The following is a 16,123-nucleotide window of genomic DNA, read 5'->3' as shown; positions in this document are numbered from 1 at the left end:
GCGCGAACCACTGATGCTGCCCCGGTCACATGACGTATCCACAGCTGACTCAGCAGTTTTGTATTCCATCACTTGTGGTGTCTCATGCGGCATATAATGTGGTGTCTCATGTGATGTGTGATGTGATGTCTCATGCGATGGCCGGCCTCTGTCGGTCAGTGACAGTCTCCTTGTATACTCTGTTGTCACATTGTATATCTTCTACTATGTTGATATGTCAGGAGGACATGAGGCATCTATGCGAGTGCCAGCTGGAACTCATCAGGATTCTGGGCAGGCAGTCTAAATTTACTCACTGAAATTTCTTCCTTCTATGAGTCCGTAGGCAGCACAGGAAAACAATTGGGTTAACATGAGTTTCATCCTACCAGGCAGAAGAAACAAACAATTAAAGCATGAACAGGTGAAATATCTTACCCTGCGTACCATGCTACAAGAAACCCCCAGAAAGCACACTACACAATTTAATAATGCAGCAATAATAATAGGGCGGGATGCTGTGCTGCTTACGAACTCATAGAAAGAAGAAATTTTGGTGAGTAAATTGCTATTTGTCCTACAGCGGCACAGGAAAACAACTGGGATAGAAAAGCAATTAGAGAACAGGAAGGGGGGCGTGGCTTGAGCATGGCAGAATGAGGACGTGTCTGACCGCAGCTCCAGGCCCCACGTTTCATTACCGGGACTTTACCCACCACCACCGCTTCAACGTTATGCCCACCGGGGGCAGGAAGACACCCGCTATCAGGTCGGTCAACCCCCGAAACTCCCTGGACCGATTTGTCCGGTCAGCAGCGAGTGGATCCCAATCCTCCCCACAGCACACTAAAATGGCGCCATACCTGCTACCCGGCGCGCCACACAGAAGAAAGCTCACGCATTCCCAGAGCTGAGCCAAACCCTGCCGACGATCCTGCGAACCCCGCTGGGAGATGGATTGTCGCGCTCAGCCACCACTGAATCGGGTCCACAGAGTCCCATGACCTCTGAAACGCTGCTCACTGAGGTAAGAACCCTGCTCCAGGCCCTCCCCACCAGAAAGGAGCTTACCACACAATTGGCGCGCATGGAAGAGCGCCGTGCCAGGGACATGGCAGAGATAAAAGCCTCGATATCCTCCATCACGAGCACAGTGTCTGGGCTGGAAGCGAGACAAGATGCCACAGACCAGACTCTTGTCTCCGTAACCCCCTGCCTAGACTCCCAAGATGCGATCCTGAGGGACTTAATCGCCCACGTGGACCACCTCGAGAACCGGGTCGTCGCAATAACGTGAAGATCCGCGGTCTGCCCGAAGATATCGGGCCGGATCGCCTCACCCGTGCAGTTAAATACATGTTCAACTACTACCTGGGGGACCCCTCGGACACCCACATCGAACTGGACCGTACTCCGCGTCCACCCGACAGAAACCGCCCTCGAGACGTCCTGTGCCGGGTACATTATTACCAGCTGAAGGAGGCAATAATGCAGCGCGCCTGGGAGCGAGATCCGATGGAGTTTGAGGGGGTAGAGATCACTCTCCTCCCGGATCTCTCCCGGCGCACCCTGGCCATGCGCCGCATGCTACGTCCCCTCCTGGATCAGAGACTCAGGAGCGTCCTATAGATGGAGGTGGGAGGTCCAATCTGCCTGGTGCTCTGGAATTGCTCGGCCTACCGTCGATTCACCTGCCGGACTGGACGGCTCCGGACCTCCCACCTCCACCAGCTGGTGCCGCTGCGGGGAGTCACTCCCCACGACCAGAGTCGAGAAGATCCCGTTCTCCTCTCCGCAGGGGCCCCCGCTCCCCCGTCAAAGAGGGCGCCATTCACCGCCGAGCCGCCAGTCGGAGCCCCGCTGAGACTCGGCCTCCCTACTGAAGTCTGCTCACTCTCCGGGTCTGTTCGGGGATATCGCTGCTGCATCTTGGTTGAAAGGTTCCTGCCAGTTGCAGCACACAGAAAGGACATGGTGACTCCGAGGACCCCGTCAGCCAAGTAAGACTGTTGATAGCTGCAAGTTAGCCGTGATACGGAAACTGCCTCTGTTGCTGCCCATCACCCACATGTGGAGGACATGCCTGATCCTTTCCAGCCCTGCACCACTCCCCCCCCCCCCCATACGGGTCCTGGTCATTTCCCTCCCCCCTCCCCTCCGTGTCCCTGGGCAACGACCCCCCCCCCCCCCGCCTTGTCCCTGGGTACAGACTCACCGGTCACCTGCAGTTTCCATCCATGGGCTTAACCAAAACCTCCACCCCCCCCCCAGTCACTCATCCCCTGGATCAGGGACCGGACGAGACTCTAGCCGAATTGACAATATTGGATCCACCGATTGCTGCGGGTGGGACTGTCATGATATGCCTGGGTGACACCGCTCTTTCCCTGCCGGACTCGATCCTCTGGCCTGCTCTTCTGCGTTTTCCCGCAGTCCTCCGCACAGGGTTTTTTTTTTTTACGGACGGTGGTCCACTAGACTTCCGTCCTCCCTAGTGCTTGGGAGATTTTCGCCTCCTGACCTACCTTCAGTCTCTCCTCCCCCCCCCCCCCTTCTTTCTTCTTTTCACCTAGGCTCGCTCCTCACTAAGTCATGTCAACAGTGCTCTGTGTATCACTCAACGCACAAGGCCTAAACGTCCCAGAGAAGCGCTCCTCTCTGCTACATCTCCTATGGGCTAAAAAGGCCTCGGTGGCCTTTATCCAGGAGACCCACTTCCGCAGGGACCAAGTGCAAAGATTGTCGGACCTCCACTTCACGGACGCTTACCACAGCTGCTCTCCGGACTGTAAAACGAAGGGGGTAGCAATCATGTTTGCTCGTACAGCCCCCTGTGAATTCATAGATCAGAGGTTGGACGCAGAGGGACGGTTCCTTTTTGTAAAAGGGAAAATGGCGGGTGTCCTATGCACCTTTAGTACGGTGTACCTCCCCAATGCAGGGCAGGCTGCCTCTCTGGAGCGGTATTTATCGAAGGTTGAGAACTTCCTGGAGGGTGTGGTTGTCTTCGGAGGTGACCTCAACATGGCTCTTGACCCTCTTCTTGACTCTTCCTCTGGCCATTCTGCTCTCTCCTTTTCTTCCTTAAGACAGGCAAAACAATCCCTTCACTCCTACCAACTTATGGACACCTGGCGGTTGCTTCATCCCCGCGATAAAGACTACACCTTTTTCTCGCACCCCCACAACGTATACTCCCGCATTGGCTACCTTTTATCTCCCCTGCAAACTTGGACCGTGTAGCGGCGGCCTCCATAGACCCCATCTCATTTTCTGACCATGCACTGATCTCCCTCTCTTTCTCCCCTCCCCAACCGCGAAGCTGGCGTTGGCGTTTAAACGAGACCCTGCTGAGGGACCCAGGAGTCCTGGCCGAAGTCCGGACTGACCTCTCTAGCTACTTCTCCGCTAATACCTCTCCTGAGTCTCTCCCGTTGGTGGTGTGGGAGGCTCACAAGTGCTTCATAAGGGGCACATTCATCAAGCTCGCTTCTCGCCTCAAGAAGGAAAGATCAGCCAAAATAAGGTCACTGATCGCGCGGATTGCGGACTTGGACAAACGACATAAAACGAGCCTGGACCTTGCCACAGGGTCGGAGCTAGCGGACCTGCGAGGTAAGCTGAGAGACCTCACCTTTGCAAGTGCCAAGGCCTCTCTAGCGCGATGTCGCCGCCATTATTTTGAGTTGGGCAACAAACCGGGCAAGACCCTAGCTCGAGCCCTGCGCCAACAGAGAGCCCGCTCTTTCATCCCCCATATTGCTTCCTCCTCCGGACCAAAACAGACCCTATCTTCCCAAATAGCGGAATCCTTCAGGGACTATTACACCTCCCTCTACGGCCTGCCAGCTCCTACAACCTCTCTGGACTCCCCACCCTTTCACTCGGCCATTGCCTCGTATCTGACGGAGTCAGGACTGCCGACACGCTCGAATCACCGGAAGCCGCCTCGCTCGAATCACCCATCACGACTTCAGAGTGGGAATGGGCTCTTAAGACGTCCCCATCGGGCAAGGCCCCAGGACCAGACGGGTTTACATTGCCCTACTACAAAGTCTTCGGTCCTCTCCTGCTGGACCATTTCCTGTCTACTTTTAACTCTGTGTCCACTGGCTCCCCCCTCCCCCTGGATGCCCTCAGCGCTCATATCTCAGTTATCCCTAAAGAAGGCAAAGACCCCTCACTGTGCCAAAATTACCGTCCCATGTCCCTTCTGAATCTGGACCTTAAATTCTTTTCTAAAATTTTGGCGTCTCGCCTCACCCCCCTTCTGCAAGCTATAATACTCCCTGACCAGGTAGGGTTCATGCCCATGCGAGAGGCCCGCGACACCATTAGAGCCATAAATATTACCCACCTGGCCCATTCCTCTACCCTTCCTGCCATGCTTCTATCCACAGATGCGGAGAAGGCATTTGACCATGTAGCCTGGCCTTTTCTCTTTGCCACACTCAGGCATGTTAGTCTCGGCCCTCACGTGCTGGAATGGATTAGCTCTCTATACTCCCATTCAAGCCCTCCCCTTACCAAGCCCTCTCTAACTATAAAATCAATCTCCAAAAATCTGAGGCACTCAACAGATCCCTCCCTTCTGAGGCAGTCTCCTCCCTCGGGACGTCCTTTCCCTTCCGCTGGACCCACTCCTCCCTCAAGTATCTGGGGGTCCAGCTCACACCTTCCACATCTGATCTATACAAAACAAACTTCCCACCTATGTTCCAGACGATAGAGAGGGACTTGCTTCGATGGCACAAGGGCACCTTTTCCTGGTTTGGCCGATGTGCAATTTTTAAAATGAATGTTCTGCCTCGTCTACTGTACCTCTTTCAGGCCCTCCCGGTCACGGTACCCTTGTCGTACCTCAGGCAACTCACCTCACTTCTTACCAAATTTATATGGGCGCACAAACAACCACGCATAGCAAAGGCAGTTTTGTATCGCCCCAAATCGAAGGGAGGTCTGGAGCTGCCTAACCTCTACCAATATTATGTCGCTTCCCATCTGTCCAGAGTACTGGACTGGCACCGCCACTCCTCCTCGAAGTTATGGGTGGACCTGGAAAAGGCGGTCGCTCCATTGTCTTTGCTGGCGGCTCCCTGGCTCCCGGCCTCCGCCCATCTTGCGGGCTCCCACCCCACTATTGCCCTGACACTCCGGGTCTGTCATAAGGACCTCTCCGCTGGCTTCCTGGCCACACACCCCTCTCCATTGTTCCCGATTCTAGATAACCCATCCTTCTGCCCGGGGATAGAAGATGCAGGCTTCCGCACGTGGTCGCGGGCTGGACGCTTTCTTGCCCAATTCTTCCTCAGGGGCACGACATGGCCCTAGCTCTCTGATCTCAATGCCCTGACAGACCCCCACCCCCTTAGGGTTCTGGAGATCACTTCAGCTCCATCACTTCCTCCTCACCCTTCCCATGCCCTCCTGTTTTGCCCGCCCACCTACACACTTCGAACCCCTATGCCTGGGCTCTGGCCCTCTCCTACATTCTCTTTCCATTCTGTATGCCATGCTGGGCTCTCCCCCCTTCCTCACGTCCTGGGAGGAGGATCTGAACACATCCTTCACCGCAGCGCAGCTCACATGCACGCACTCCTCCTCGATCTCCTCCCGCATTCAGGAAGCGGGCTACAAGCTCCTCTCCCGTTGGTACCGGGTGCCTACCCGACTTCACCGGATCTTCCCTGAGGTGTCCCCACAATGCTGGAGGGAATGCGTCGAGGAAGGTTCCCTCCTCCATACATTCTGGAGTTGCCCCAGACTAGAGCCTTTTTGGAAAGAGGTGTGGCGTATTGCCTCCACCTTTACTGACTATCCTCTCACTTTCTCGCCTGCTCTTTTCCTCTTGCAAGTGTCCAACATCCCCCTCAGAAGTTACCGTACTTCAGTTCTCCGACACCTGATCAATGCTGCCCGGGCCTGTATACCCGCTCTATGGCGCCAACCAGACCCTCCTAGCCTTGCACTGTTGATCCGGAAAGTGGAAGACATCAAACATATGGAGGACCTGACTGCTCAGTTCCATGACCGAAACTCTTGGTTCTTTCGGACCTGGTATCACTGGGACAAGTTCACAGAGACCCCTGAATACAGATCTTTGCTGACTCAGTGAGGAGCCGCCTGGTCTCCTGTCACCACCCTTCTCAGTACTCCCTCCCTGTCTAACTGCCCCCCTTAGTTCCACCCCTTACCCCCCCCCCCCCCCCAACCCATTGGTCTTCGGACCTTTCTGAGCTTTGGTTGAGCGCTAGCTCACTCCCTATCCTTCATTTGCAGTTTGCTATGCCAAATGATTGCACTTTATGGGAGCCGTGGTTGGTTCTGTCTGTCTGAATATGAGTGCCTCAGCGCCCTGCGAGACACCAGTTGTAACCATTGTTGTATAAAAATTTGAATAAAAATTTAGAATTAAAAAAAAAAAAAAAAAAAAAAAAAACAGGAAGGGTCACGATCGTTGATGGCTAAAAAGTTTACTTTTAGGGTGTTATATTTTAAATTTTTCCTAAAGCATTCTTGCAGAAGTTTCAGCACAACAGGAACTGTAGGCGATGATACATTATTCTGAGAACAGCAGAATCTACAGATGCCAGCGATTCTGTCATAAACCTTAATGGTGGAAGGTTTTCTGTAAGACAAAAGAATGTCAACAACATTTTCAGCCAACCCCTTGCCTCTTAAGGACTGCCTGTCAACTTCCAGGCCATGAGCCGCAGACTCTTCAGAGAAGGATGTAGAAGGCCGTTCTGGCTGAGAAGGTCCCTGCGTAAGGGAATTTTCTTTGTATCTCCTGCTCGAAAGCTCCCACGCGTGCTAACACTAAGCCCTCCTGGGCCAAAAAGGGAGACTTACAATCGCGTGGGCTTGATCCTCCTGGATCTTCTTCAATACCCTGGTCACCAGGGGGAGAGGTGGGAAGACGTAAAGAAAGCGGTTGGACCAGCTGAAGGAAAGGCCGTCCAGGACATCTGGTGAATCCCTCCTGTTGAGAGAGGCAAACGTTGGTAACTTCTTGTTGCTCGCAGTTGCCATGACATCCATCTCCGGAAGGCCGAAATTCTCCACGATCCAGGCAAAAGACTCCGGATGCAGATTCCATTCTCCTATCTGAATTTGATGTTGACTCAGCCAATATGCTGTGACATTGGAAGACCCCTTGATGTGGACCGCATGGATGTCTAAGGGTGGTATTACACGAAGCGATTTTTTTCAATTAACGATTAACGATAAACGATCTCCAACGATCGCAATAGCGGTTGCCTAATAATCGTTCGTTTTACTACACGGAAAGATTATCGGTTATATTGGAGCAACAAAATTCAAGAACACTCCCCTTTCAATTTGCGAATGAACAGGGAACGGCTAACGACATCTTATTCAAACGAACGATGTGCGAACGATGTGTAAAAGACAAACGATAAAAATAGATTCAAAACCTATTAAACGACCAGCGACCAATCGTTCGTCGTTTAATCGTTGTCTACTATTACACTTAAAGATAATCGTTCAAATACGACCGATTGAACGATTATTCGAACGATAATCGCTTCGTGTAATACCACCCTAAGAGGTGATTCTCTGCCCACGATATCAGGGCTTGACACTCTTTCATTAGCAGAGGGGATCTTGTCCCCCCCCCCCCCCCCCCCGGCTTGTTTACATAGTAAACAGCTGCAAGAGTGTCTGACTGGATGAAGACACTCTGGAGACCAGATGAGACAGTTAAGTTAGAGCCCTGTGGATAGCTCTCAGCTCTCTCAGGTTGAATGAGCACCGAGACTCCTCTATGGACCAACACCCTTGAATCCAAACATCCGCAACATGAGCTCCCTAACCCAGTTTGGAAGCATCTGTGGTAAGTATTACCTGGGGAGCCCTGGACAGACTCTTCCCTTATGAGACCTTGTCTGTCCATAGCCACAACCTTAGGGTTTTATGGGTTGTCCAGAGAAGACTGGCGACGATCCCACAGAGAGCAGGTCCTGCTGAAGGAGTCTCATGTGCGCCAACAGACTGGACCAACAGACTGCCTCCAGAGATGAGGTCATCAGACCTAGGACTCTCATTCCAGTACGAATCGAAGAATGATCTGTGGAGAGAAGATCCTTGACACTGTTGAAGAGCTTGTTCTCTCTCTCTTTGTAGATAGAAAATCTTCATGTCCACAGAGTCCAGCCGTAACCCTAGAAATCTGCAAATTTTGGAAGGCTGCAGGTTGGATTTCTGTAGATTGAGAAAGAATCCATGATGTTGTAGAACAGACATGGTCAGGTTGATATGCTGACGAAGAAGCTCTTCTGACTGGGCTTTGATGAGCCAGTCGTCCAAGTAAAGGACAACAAAGACTCCTTGGAGTCTGAGGTGCGTAGCTAGAGTCACTACAACTTTGCTGACGACTCTTGGAGCCCATGAAATGCCAAAAGGAAGACACGAACTGCAGGTGACGGACTGTCTTCCATTGCCAAATGGCAATCCTGAGGAACTTGCGATGGGCCATCAAAATTGGTATATGTAAATAGGCGTCATTCAGGCCCAGGGTTGCTGCCCAATCGTTCTCTTGTAAGAATGTTGTAACTGATCTGATCGTCTCCATTCTGAAGTGTTTTGCCAGAATATATCTGTTCAGAAAGGACAGGCCTATTACAAGACGCCAAGTACCTTCCTTTTTTAGCACAGCAAAAATAAAAATAAGTGCACGGGAAGCCTTCACAATTATCAGGCAGAGGTTGAGAAAACTTTGAGCACGGTCTGTGCCTCTCCTTCCTTGTCTGTTTTCTGGATCAATTCTCTTCAGCCATCTAAAAAGAAGAAAGCATAATGAGAATCCATATAACAGTGGAAAAGCAGGGAACCATGAGGATCTCCATATACCTTCTGTGATCACCGGAGGTGCTGCCTGACAGAGCTGCAACTTCCTGCTAGGTGAATCATGCTTAAAGGGGTAGTGCGGCAGTAAAGAATTATTGACAGAATAACACACATTACAAAGTTATACAACTTTGTAATGTATGTTATGTCTGTGAATGGCCCCCTTCCCCGTGTCCCACCACCCCCACCCGTGTACCCGGAAGTGTGGTGCGATACACATACCTGTCACGTGCCGACTCGTCTCCGATCTTCAGTCTGCGATGTCGTCTTCGGACGGCCAGGCCAAATCCCTCCATCCAAGATCTGTCCTGGGGTCCGTTCGGCAGGTGATTTAGTTATTGTCATAAAAAACAACTTTTAAACTTGCAGCCCTGTGCCCTACGGGCGTATCTGTGCCCTAACTTTGCACCACCCCTCCGTCCCTCCTCCCCACCCTCTTCATCAATGCCACTGGAACATTTACTCCAGTTTGAACATTGCACAGGTGCCTTAACGATCCAGCCCATGTGCTGTGTTCTCACAGGTGGGGAATAGGAGGCAATCTGCCTGGAGCATTCCTAATGATGAGGAGGGCGGGGAGGAGGGACAGGGAGGTTGTGCCAGCCTAATGCATTCACAATCTAGGCCACGGCCGTATGGCACGGGGCTGCAATTTTAAAAGTTTTTTTTATGACAATAACTGCATCACCTGCCGAACGGACCGCAGGACAGATCTTGGATTAAAAGCAGCTGAAGGTACAAGTGGTTTGGGGGGTCAGATTGTGGGTACAGAGTTGCTTTAAATGAACTCCGAGACAGAAAACAGCAGTGCGCATGCGCCGGGGAATCTGAGCCCGACTGCGCCTTCGCCGCAAACGGAGGAGGAACTTAGACAAAGTACTTCCTGCCAGAGACACGTGGCATACTATGACCTGCCGGAGACAGTAACAAGCAGAGAGCCTGTAACACCCCATCCTGCCATTCACCACGGGGATGTGCTGCCTGACCGGACGTAGCTTCAAGCTCATCTCTGTCTCCACCACGGATGGTAAAATGCGTGCACATGATGAAGTAATTTATCTATGTAACATCTAGGATATGGTTAACCAATAATTTCCCTAATACATCTGGTATAAGACAGCATGGGGAAGGGGTCTTGGTTACAGTATGCACACGACACCAGTTTTCTCACTAGGATCAGCATATGTCTTAGGCTAAAGATATACTATGCCATGAGCTAAAACCCATTACTATGTACGATTTCTTGGCTACCATATTAGGCATTACCATACCTTGTCTTCTTCTAACCTATCTATGTATATGTTCAATATTATTGGTCAACTCGTTGGAACATGCTCAGAGAGTTGGTCAAGCTTTGCTATAAATAAAGTGGACTCACTCCACCATGGAGTGAGGCATTTGTATACCACTGGTGTATGACTGCCTACTCATTCTGGCCAGACATTCTTCCCTTCCCCCGTACCAGGGAAGTTTGCAATTTGAAGCTCACAGACAAAGTAACCTGGGAGATCCATTTTGAGGTCTCAGTCGAAATTGCTCTAACACACACCGCAGCAGTCCCAATCACCACACAGGGGCATGTTAGGGAACCAAAAAATACTTGGAATGCCAAGTAAAGAGTCACCTGAGGGTATATATAAAGTTGGTCAGGTGGAACAACAAGACCAGAGCTTTTCCCATAAATGAAGTTGACCTCACTCCCCAAGGTCAGAGCTTCTAAAAGCATATAGTCATATTTGAACATGAGTCAGGGAATGAACATGCAGAACATGAACAGAGCCCTAAAACAATAACTTGAAAAGGAAAAAGAAAAAAAAAATAGAACCAATATGGGACACATAAAACTATACTCCTCCTGCCCTGCAGAAGAAACAAAACTTGTGTAGTGTGCTTTCTGGAGATTTCTTATAGCATGGTAATCAGGGTAAGAGATCTCACCTGTTCATGCTTTAATTGTTTGTTTCTTCTGTCTGGTAGGATGAAACTCATGTTAACCCAATTGTTTTCCTGTGCTGCCGTAGGACGAATAGAAATGTTATATATCCCATAATCCTTGATGTGGTCGGTGTAAGGTGAGCGCTGCTCCCCCATCACACCAGCTGCCTGCTCCAGCCACATGGGGCAAAATTCCACGATGTCCTATCCATGGAGGTTACTGGGAGCCCTGGGAAGGTCTTATCCATGGAGGTTACTGGGAGCCCTGGGAAGGTCCTATCCATGGAGGTTACTGGGAGCCCTGGGAAGGTCCTATCCATGGAGGTTACTGGGAGCCCTGGGAAGGTCCTATCCATGGAGGTTACTGGGAGCCCTGGGAAGGTCCTATCCATGGAGGTTACTGGGAGCCCTGGGAAGGTCCTATCCATGGAGGTTACTGGGAGCCCTGGGAAGGTCCTATCCATGGAGGTTACTGGGAGCCCTGGGAAGGTCCTGTCCATGGAGGTTACTGGGAGCCCTGGGAAGGTCCTGTCCATGGAGGTTACTGGGAGCCCTGGGAAGGTCCTGTCCATGGAGGTTACTGGGAGCCCTGGGAAGGTCCTATCCATGGAGGTTACTGGGAGCCCTGGGAATGTTTTATCCATGGAGGTTACTGGGAGCCCTGGGAAGGTCCTATCCATGGAGGTTACTGGGAGCCCTGGGAAGGTCCTGTCCATGGAGGTTACTGGGAGCCCTGGGAAGGTCCTATCCATGGAGGTTACTGGGAGCCCTGGGAATGTTTTATCCATGGAGGTTACTGGGAGCCCTCTGCCTGGCCTCCGGGTTATGGATGTGAAGCAACAGACGGTCTCTTCTATGTCATGGCTCTCCACTGTCTCTCCTGATATTCCTGCCCCCACCCCATGCTCCATGTTTGATAGGGCTCTGATCCACGTCTTGTTATTTGCGCCTGCATGGCACTGGTTTGGTTCTTACCATTAACTGACACCGATGTGGGATTATCAGCTCCACTCGTCAGTCCACCTTCCCGTTCCTGCAAAAATCAGACATTGAGGACATGAGAGAAACCAACAGGAACCCTGATAAAGGGGATAAGAGTCGGATTTTGGGAAGGTCTGACTGCTGGGAACTCTCTGACTGGGATCCCGGACACATTAGCCTCCCCGTAGACAATGAGACCACTGCCGTCAAACATATCAGCCCAGATTTATAAGAGGGTGTAAACTGCCCACAGCAGCCAATCACAGCTCAGCACTCATGTTACCAGAGCTGAGAGCTGAGCTGTGATTGGCTGCTGTGGGCAGTTTACACACTCATATCTGCTATACACCTAAAGAGCGGGTGCTGTATAATATCTCAGCTATAGGGAACACTCAGACATATGTGCTGTAATAATACTGCATCACCGTACTCATCTGTAGCATAATACACATTACCTGTAAGAGGTCGAAGGGCGTACGGTGTACTCCCTATATATACTGACAGCAGCTCCCTGTACTCACTGTATACACGTATATATTTACGACTCCACATGGTAATGAAGTTTGGTATGCAATATAGTTTTATGACTTCTTTATGATCTGTTTGCAATCTTGTTATGTATTTTTGAGGTGTGTAGATCGGCCGGAAGTACTTTTTTCCTGTTTTCTGCTATAAAAGGCTACACTTGTAAGATGTTGGTTAGAGCTTGAGAAAGGCCCTCTCGGATTAGAGGGCAGAAACGCGTTGCTACAAATAAATTTTTTTTATGGTTTACTTCGAGCGGCATTCATCCCTGCAATCTTGTTCACTGCGTCCCTAACAGGGTGGATAAAAATCAATGATTTTTTTAAAAAAATCAAAAAAATCGGATTTTTTTGATTTAAATCGGATTTTTTTGATTTAAATCGGATTTTTTTCAATAAACTGCTTTTTGAGGAAAATATTTTACCATCCAAAGGTTCTTCCATCATGAGATAAAGCTGAGAATAAAGGCTGTATATGTTCTCAAATGTTACAACATGAACAGAGTTGAGAAAAAGACCTTAATCCTATTGTTCTACAAACCCATGAATACAGAATCATCCCCTTCAGTACCAAGTCCAAGAAGTTAGACAATATGTTTGATTGTTTGGACTATTTTTTTTTTTTTTTTTTGTTTAGCCAAATTAGTTAACATGGATGTTTGTTTAAGCAAATAACGTATGCTGTAATGTTGTTATTGTTTCAGTTGAATAAATCCATTTAAATTGTTATTAAGTTCAGGATTATTTTTCTCCTTCCTAAGTACAACAGAACAGTGGTGTCCAAATATGAATGATTAACCCATTAAACTGGGGAGAAAAAAGTAATATAAAAAGTGATTCTAAAAATCTTCATCTACTTGCATGTTAAAGTAGCAAGAACTAGTTTAGGTAGAAACTTTGATTTAAATCACTGATTTAAATCAAGCCTTCCGGACTAGTGATTTAAATCGTGATTTAAATCGTGATTTAAATCAGTTTGATTTAAAACAAATCCACCCTGGTCCCTAATAATCACGGTCAAGTCGGAGTCTGCCGCTCCTAACCACCTGCGGCCGTATGTGACAGGACAATCCACTATCTGCTGGGTCCTGGCAGATAACTTTTCCTGGCTATTTCCACTCAACGTTCTGTTGTGGTCCCTCCTGTGTGCTGCGGTGGTGCAGCTTATGCGTTTACTAGCGTTGTGCCTATCCAGCACAACCCTAGTAGGTGAGTGTACAGTCTACCCCTCTTGGGGGTTTCTATTGCTCGCTTTTACTTTTTCTGAAATTGACTATATTGCACCAGGAAGCGCCCTCTGTTTGTGTTTTGTTTTAGCACTGTATATACTGACAGCAGCTCCCTGTGTACTCACTCTATATACTGACAGCAGCTCCCTGTGTACTCACTCTATATACTGACAGCAGCTCCCTGTGTACTCACTCTATATACTGACAGCAGCTCCCTGTGTACTCACTCTATATACTGACAGCAGCTCCCTGTGTACTCACTCTATATACTGACAGCAGCTCCCTGTGTACTCACTCTATATACTGACAGCAGCTCCCTGTGTACTCACTCTATATACTGACAGCAGCTCCCTGTGTACTCACTCTATATACTGACAGCAGCTCCCTGTGTACTCACTCTATATACTGACAGCAGCTCCCTGTGTACTCACTCTATATACTGACAGCAGCTCCCTGTGTACTCACTCTATATACTGACAGCAGCTCCCTGTGTACTCACTCTATATACTGACAGCAGCTCCCTGTGTACTCTCTATATACTGACAGCAGCTCCCTGTGTACTCACTGTATATACTGACAGCAGCTCCCTGTGTACTTGCTGTATATACTGACAGCAGCTCCCTGTGTACTCGCTGTATATACTGACAGCAGCTCCCTGTGTACTCGCTGTATATACTGACAGCAGCCCCCTGTGTACTCCCTGCGGTGGGAGAAGGTTTTGTTTTCTGTTTTTTATTAGAAGAGATCTAGGTTTTAGAGTTATGAAGTAAAGTTGTGAATTGGGGGTTGCCTTATCAAAACACGACAAATAGAGAGGTAGAAAGCCGGGAAGTAAGAGGAGGAGGAGGAGGAGGAGGAGGAGGAGGAGGAGGAGGAGGAGGAGGAGGAGATGGTGAAATACTGGACAATCATGTTACGATAAAGTGGAAGTAGTAAATAGATAGATCGATCTATAAGCATAAAATACAAGGGACCATTAAAAATAACCCCCGAGCCACAGGGTAGGGTTCCATAAGTGGCTTCATGATATATGATTAGCAGAGAAGTCGATGGGCCAAAAAGGGGAGGCAGACTTGGGTTACTAGGGATCCGCAGCTAAATAAGGGGGGGGGGGGGGAAATCGGGTGCGCCAGGCAGGATCCTAAATTTCCTCTTTGAACGAGGAGATATTACAATCCACAGTAAAGGAAGAGACAAGAATGGTTGAGTGTTGGAATTGAATGCTCCCTCCACTCTATAACCCAGAAGAGATGAGGGAAAGTAGGAAGGAGAAAAAGGATCAAATGGTCAAAGTATAAAAGGACAGAGAGTGGGACATCAAATTACATAGATGGGCTGGAACTGTGGACATATTGTAGTGTTGGTGGAGTCCTCGGTAAATCTGATTTATGTTGGATAAATTAGGGTTAATGGTCCCTTCACATCTTCATTTATTGCCACTTAAATGGGTGATAACCCTGGCGCAAACCCAGATGCAAATAAATACAGTGGTACCTCGGTTCTTGAACTTAATTGTGAACCAGTAGTAGGAAGGTAGTTTGAGAACCGAGCAATGTTTTTCCATAGGAAATAATGTATGTGTGTTTAATTGGTTCCAGCACCCACCAATAATTACCTACAATACTTATTTATAACATTGAAAAGTGCCCATTTTAATACCTACAGTACAGTACTATATACTGTACAGGACATTATACACAAGAAACACTCAACAAAACCAGTAATTATAGTACAGTAGTCACTAACTCCTCACTCATCCTTTACTGTATAGAGCCCCCCCACCCCAGCACTGTAACAGATGGGAGATGGCGGTGCACTGACTGTACTGTATATGCACTCCAGCAGTCTTATACAGTACAGGATGGGAGATGGCGGTGCACTGCCTGTACTACTACTGTACTGTATATACACTCCAGCAATCTTATACAGTACAGGATGGGAGATGGTGGTGCACTGCCTGTACTACTACTGTGCTGTATATGCACTCCAGCAGTCTTATACAGTACAGGATGGGAGATCAGTACAGGATGGGAGATGGTGGTGCACTGACTGTACTACTACTGTGCTGTATATACACTCCAGCAGTCTTATACAGGATGGGAGATGGTGGTGCACTGCCTGTACTACTACTGTGCTGTATATGCACTCCAGCAGTCTTATACAGGATGGGAGATGGTGGTGCACTGCCTGTACTACTACTGTGCTGTATATGCACTCCAGCAGTATTATACAGGATGGGAGATGGTGGTGCACTGCCTGTACTACTACTGTGCTGTATATGCACTCCAGCAGTCTTATACAGTACAGGATGGGAGATGGCGGTGCACTGCCTGTACTACTACTGTACTGTATATGCACTCCAGCAGTATTATACAGTACAGGATGGGAGATGGTGGTGCACTGACTGTACTACTGTACTGTATATACACTCCAGCAGTCTTATACAGTACAGGATGGGAGATGGCGGTGCACTGACTGTACTACTACTGTACTGTATATGCACTCCAGCAATCTTATACAGTACAGGATGGGAGATGGTGGTGCACTGACTGTACTGTATATGCACTCCAGCAATCTTATACAGTACAGGATGGGAGATGGCGGTGC

At 49.2% G+C, this 16,123-nt stretch overlaps 1 protein-coding gene across 3 annotated transcripts in view; it reads right to left on the bottom strand.

Moving 5' to 3' along the window:
* LOC138797163 (gastrula zinc finger protein XlCGF57.1-like) overlaps nt 1–16,123 on the bottom strand; it is a 58,137-nt gene that overhangs the window by 25,538 nt on the left and 16,476 nt on the right. For 2 of the 3 annotated variants that reach the window (XM_069976989.1, XM_069976991.1), the window contains one exon: nt 11,758–11,815. In XM_069976989.1, coding sequence (XP_069833090.1) covers nt 11,758–11,815 — 58 coding nt within the window. Of the gene's footprint in view, nt 1–296; nt 365–11,757; nt 11,816–16,123 lie in introns of all 3 variants that reach the window. The other variant, XM_069976990.1, reaches the window with a different exon arrangement.

This window comes from Dendropsophus ebraccatus, chromosome 7 (assembly GCF_027789765.1).
Source record: "Dendropsophus ebraccatus isolate aDenEbr1 chromosome 7, aDenEbr1.pat, whole genome shotgun sequence".
NCBI lineage: Eukaryota > Metazoa > Chordata > Amphibia > Anura > Hylidae > Dendropsophus > Dendropsophus ebraccatus.
This window is presented reverse-complemented; position numbering and strand designations above follow the sequence as displayed.